At 36.6% G+C, this 5,599-nt stretch overlaps 1 protein-coding gene across 1 annotated transcript; it reads right to left on the reverse strand.

Moving 5' to 3' along the window:
• Positions 1 to 3,182: 3,182 nt before the first annotated feature.
• LOC131692962 (chitinase-3-like protein 1) lies at positions 3,183 to 4,882 on the reverse strand. The gene is made up of 4 exons (XM_058980400.1): positions 4,736 to 4,882; positions 3,813 to 4,660; positions 3,630 to 3,749; positions 3,183 to 3,570 (listed from the first exon to the last, which is right to left on the reverse strand). Exons 1-4 carry the CDS (start codon positions 4,800 to 4,802, stop codon positions 3,448 to 3,450), a joined length of 1,158 nt encoding a protein of 385 aa, XP_058836383.1. The 5' UTR covers positions 4,803 to 4,882; the 3' UTR covers positions 3,183 to 3,447.
• Positions 4,883 to 5,599: the final 717 nt, after the last annotated feature.

Here is a 5,599-nt window from a genome sequence, read left to right on the forward strand (position 1 = left end):
TCGCGAGAATATTTTTATCGTCCAACTTTTCCATACAAATATTCCACAGCGCGAGGATGAGATCAGTTCGAGATTTTTGTCTCGCTTTTAATTATAAACAGATTCACCTGCTAAGGTCTAAATATATCTTTCTCTCATTGGAGGAAGGTTTCTTACTTGTAAATGGTGTTAAATGATCACTTCCTTCTAAATATCTACAATTTGTGAATATCTATATCGTATAACAACGAAAAAGAACTTGCAAAAATATAATATTATTGACAATCCAAAGTCACAGTTCTAAATACGATCGGATCAGTATACCATGGTCTCGAGCGATATTCAGCTGTCTGTGTTTAATCGTTTTCGTCGATCGGAAGAAAAAGAACTGAAATCGATTCATTGTGAAATAATCCACCAACTTTGAATTAATAGTCAAAGTTGGTGGATTGCAACCCGAATACAATGGCAATCATCGATGAAATTGCCTTATCAGGGCGGTAAAATTTCAAATGAAAGTACACGTTGAAAGCAAACATGCGAGACATACAGTTATCATTTGATTTCTGCTGCCGTCTTAATTTGAGTGATTCATAGTTGACCGTCAATCTGGACTATCAAAAATCAATCATTCGTGGAATAGATTAAAACTTATTAAAACCACAAATCACAAAATGTGTAAAATTAAGAAAAAAGAAAAAGTAAAATCGCACACAACTTCCACAAAACAAAATGTAATGTAACATACACACATTTGTGAATGTACTTCACATTACTTGAGGTACAGAACGAGAGAGAAAGAGCGCCGTATACCTACACTCAAAAAAATTTAAGCGTTATACCTATTGATTTTACACATAGATTTTTGCAATTGGCGGAGGCAGATAGACACTATTTGCTGGCAAATAAACCTAATGTGTGTATTTATAAGACTTATTCATCTTACGTTCACATTTCATAACAATAAAGCACATAAAACCCAATTCTATAACAATACGCACATATAACTTATGTGTACGCATACATAGTTTATAAAGTTGACACATAGAAGGTATGTGTGCACGTAATAACATTAGCATTTCTTCTTCATATGGATTTTAAGTGGTTTGAAGCAAATAGAATTAACGTTTGGATTTTTTTTTCAGTGTAATAGACACAGATAAAAAGGGCCTCCGCCTACTGGCCCCATGCTCCCCTATATACTCATTTGAACATACTCAAAGCGCCTACATCATATTCGTTGGATGACAACCGAAACCATCTTCTTGACATTAAAAAACACTTCAAATATCGCTTTCCATCATCTATTCGCTTCTCCTTTTCAAAAGAACCCCCTTGTTTCTGCAGGGACGAATGACAACAAAGTTAAAGTCTCCACAAATAAAACTATCCTATCATTCCTATCCCCTTGTTTCATAAAGCTTTCGAAAGTTGTATGGTAACCGGAAGCCGCCATCTTGGATTTCAAAATGACTTTAATCATCAATGTTCGGTAAATGGCTTTAATTTATCCATTTCCGTTATCTATCACCTTGGACCTTGGGCTGTTTACCAGAAACTCATTTCACTGGTTTTTACTGGATCTATTGAAAGGGTATCTTTTCATTTAACTGAGTCATACGAGGAAGACTGACGATTAACTGCAAATCAATTGAAAGCGATGGTGAACGATGAACTGTAAACCCCACATCAGTTCAGTAACATTCTACGTTACGAAGCTTGCCATAGTGGACTAGTGAGCTGTGTATTGATTGAACGGAAATTTTAGTTTATGCTATAAACTAACTTTTGTAGCGCTGAATAATTTGTCATTTTAATCGTTTAATTCCTTTTATTCTGCTTATTTTTTCTACTTCGTATTCATTTTTTCAATTCTATTCACTTCGTTTATTTTATTATTTTCTATTCATTTTGTACATTTCATTCGTTTTATAAATTTTACTCATTTTATTTATTTTATTCATTTGATTCATTTTGTTAATTGTATTCATTTTATTCATTATATTCATTTTATTCATTACATTAATTTTATTCATTTTATTCATTTTATTCATTTTATTCATTTTATTCATTTTATTGGCAGTAATTTTTGGAAACTAAGTTAGGAAGTAAGCCTCAATGGTTAACGTGTATCTTAATGACTTACAAGAGTAAGGCCGAGACCTAAATGGTTCAAAGTACGATGTTCCAAGTTAATTGAGGCAATTTCGAGACCAAACGATGAGGTGCGAAAAACACCAACACCTTCCGAACATAATAATACTTTGAATCATCAAAGTCCCATGGGGAAGGAAGACAGCGGAACAAGATGAGAAGCAGGTACGTTACTTATACTTTGCCCAAACTCCGAAATACGAATAGCTTAACTTCACAACAGGTATGTCGAACTAGTCTATTAGAACTTTCCAAGTTTTATTGAAAAAACACCGCGCCTCGTTTGAAAAGTCGGGTTCTTGAATCATTACGTAGTCTATCTTTAAGAGTAAACGAAAGCCAACCATCTGAATGCAATCAAGTTACCGTCAGCAATAATTATTTGCATATCGGTGTCATGAGTCGCATATGGCTTCTCCCGCTAATATATGTATGTGGGAGCAGAGGTAGAAATTTCCAGAAAATTAAGCAAATATTTCATATTCATATTTCCTCGGTCGTCATCAGGCGTGTGTACCGGACTCAGACAGACCGTGGGCAATCATCGGGTCGGTGTTTTTGTGTTTGGTAGAAAAAAATGCTCCGTTTTGCAATTTTCCTTCTCAAACACCTGGCGCTCCTCTCTCGTTTTATTTTTATATTTTGACCAATAGTTTGCACTAGGCATCGACATGGCGGTCCGTTCGTATTTTATGTCGGGCACAGATCAGGATCGAATCTTGCCGCTGTTTATGTTCACACCTTCTCGATACCCCCGTCCAATGCGAGTTGTTGGCTGTCTTGTATTGAATTGCGCAAATGAAGTTGTTACGGACTTTGAGTCTGGTCGAATTTGGCGAGAGATTGATGTTTACATGGAGGATTGATTTTAGTTGAAAGTCAAAAAATGATATTCATACGACCAACCAAATGAAAACTATATTGGTCTTTGGGTAATTAGTTGAAGAATTTTGATTATTTTTTATAGTTTATAATAAATGTTCAAATGATTATTTTTTATAGTTTATAATAAATGTTCAAATGGATGAATTAATCATCCCATTTGCCGCTAAATTATTCTATTTAGGATCGGAATTCCAGTTCCAGAGATATGGTTTAATTATTTGCCATTACGCATGAAGAACCTAAACTAATCATGATACCAACATGAATCCTGCAAAGCTCATGTCATTCATGGATTTCAAAAGCATTTTGATGATTGAGAAGCCCTAAACAACCAATCAGCATTCAATCTAAACCAGATTCTTTTAATAATTTGCCACAGAAGATATGATGTCACATTCAATTTATTCATTCAATTTCCCGCCAAGACCATTACAAACAGTTGCGAAGAACAGTCATAATCGGATATCGCGACCCACAATAACCATGGAAATCATCCTGCTCAATTGACCACACCATACCGCCAGCCAAACCGTGTTGATGTATATAACCGCACTGAAATAGAAACTCTGGTTACAAACCAATTCCAAACAAGAAGCTTAAAAATGACATACCTTAATATATGAAGTATCCACATCATCGTATCCAATCCACTGATCTCCAGTGACTCCAAAAGGAATTTTCTGGTTATCCTCCCAATGGCGTACCCATTTTCGAGTGAAGAATGGACATATCTATGTACAAGAATTCAAAGTTTAAAATTATTATGTCTTGCTATTATGTCAAATCCTTCTTACTTCAAAATACGCCAGTGATCCAGCTTCATTGGTATACGATCCAGCATGGCCTGGCCCACTGGAAGCAGCGCGGAGCCAATAGTTACCGGAATTCTGCAAAGTAAATGTCCTGCCATAGATTGGAATCCCCACAATCAGTTTATTGTGTGGTGCTCCCTGCTGAAGCCAATACATGACACTGTGATGCACATTCAATGTTCTTTGAAAGTCGTTGGCATCCGAAGGACCATCAAAAAGCGGTGCGTTGTGCCCAGTAAAATCATTCCATGCACCATTATAGTCGTAAGTCATCAAATTGATAAAATCTAGATGCTGTGAAATCGCAGGAATATCGTAGGATATTTCCGCAAGATGTTGGGGTGCACCAACAGCAGCAGTCAACATCAATCCGCTAGCGGAAAGTACCTGCCGGAGATTGGAAAGCATATGCACAAAATTGGCCCTATCGTTGTACGGATCTCCGCCACGCTGTCCAGGATATTCCCAATCGATATCTACACCATCAAATCCGTGTTGGAAACAAAAATCTCTCGCAGACTCGGCAAACCGCCATCTCAGGTCCGGATTAGCAGCAACTCTGGAAAACGTTTCCGAGCCTTCGCTGTACCCACCAATTGCGGCCAGAGTTTTCAAATTTGGATTCGAATGTTTCAATTCATTGAACCTCCGGAAATTTCCCAAATCTAAATCCAGCCAAGGATCTCGTACAGCAATACTTCCATCTTCGTTTATTCCAAGGAACGAGTATATAACATGACTACACAACCATGGATTAATATCTTCGACGTTGAATTGGCCTCGCCCGGAACGGTAATAGGCCCAACTTCCATAGTAACAAAGTAAAGGCTCTGGAATGGTATTAGAGTGCAACCACTTGCTTCAAAACCCTAATTCAAATACTAACTTCAAATGAAAATACTTACTCTGGGAAGCTACTACACAGGCCAACCCCAGAAGAACAATCGCAGCCAACAAGCACCTGGTACTCATCTCGAACCAAAACAGTCGAACCGTCTGAGCACACAATTGTTTTCCGAGAGCGTTTTTATCAGTCGGCAATCGTGATTCGAATTGGTCCGTTTTTGCATTTTTGCGTTCAATAAATTGATACCAAAATGCCCAATTATCGGCTGCCGTGATAATTTACCCCCTTGTGATTTATATGTGCTGAGATAAGCATGAAGTAGCATGGAGTGGTCAAAACGTGATTTTAGGGCAATTCCTAGATTTTTTTTAAAAAAAATGTGAAAGCTGATACCAAAATGTTGAGGCATTTGAAAAAAAATATCTTAATTCACCTAATAGTGTGCTCATGCCTATCACACATGATTATGATCGACTAAAAATGTTTTGGTATTCCTTCTGCAATGTAATGCTAATTCATGTGATAGAACACAATATGATAGATAATATTATATGCGGCCAAAGATACTTTTTTAAGAAACCAGCCATAGAAATTTCGATCACTATCACCTGATAGAATATTGGTAAAAAATCTCAAATCTTATTGGAGTTTGAATATTGTGAATATTATTACTGTTTCCTGCTTCAGAAGAAAAACAGTGAATAGGTGCCAAACTATCTTCGATCAGATAGATAAGATTTGGTTGTCTGCAAACGTTTTGATAAAGATTTGGCTTAGACTTTGCATTGTAATTTGGTTTTCGTTTTTTGTGAAACAATTTTTGCTCTTGTCATCATTGCCAAAATAGAAACTGATGAAGCTCTGCACTACCGGTTAAAAGTTCAAGACCAGTGAATAAAAACGATGGAATGCGGTCTTAGAT

Source organism: Topomyia yanbarensis, chromosome 3 (assembly GCF_030247195.1).
Source record: "Topomyia yanbarensis strain Yona2022 chromosome 3, ASM3024719v1, whole genome shotgun sequence".
Classification (NCBI taxonomy): domain Eukaryota; kingdom Metazoa; phylum Arthropoda; class Insecta; order Diptera; family Culicidae; genus Topomyia; species Topomyia yanbarensis.

What these genes read in the sequence shown, in the direction of transcription:
- LOC131692962 (XM_058980400.1), bottom strand. Translation starts at nt 4,802, where the DNA reads ATGAGTACCAGGTGCTTGTTGGCTGCGATTGTTCTTCTGGGGTTGGCC. An exon ending in CTGTGTAGTAGCTTCCCAGA is followed by an intron (nt 4,661 to 4,735) that starts GTAAGTATTTTC and finishes ATACCATTCCAG; the next exon opens with AGCCTTTACTTTGTTACTAT. An exon ending in TGGATACTTCATATATTAAG is followed by an intron (nt 3,571 to 3,629) that starts GTATGTCATTTT and finishes TTTCTATTTCAG; the next exon opens with TGCGGTTATATACATCAACA.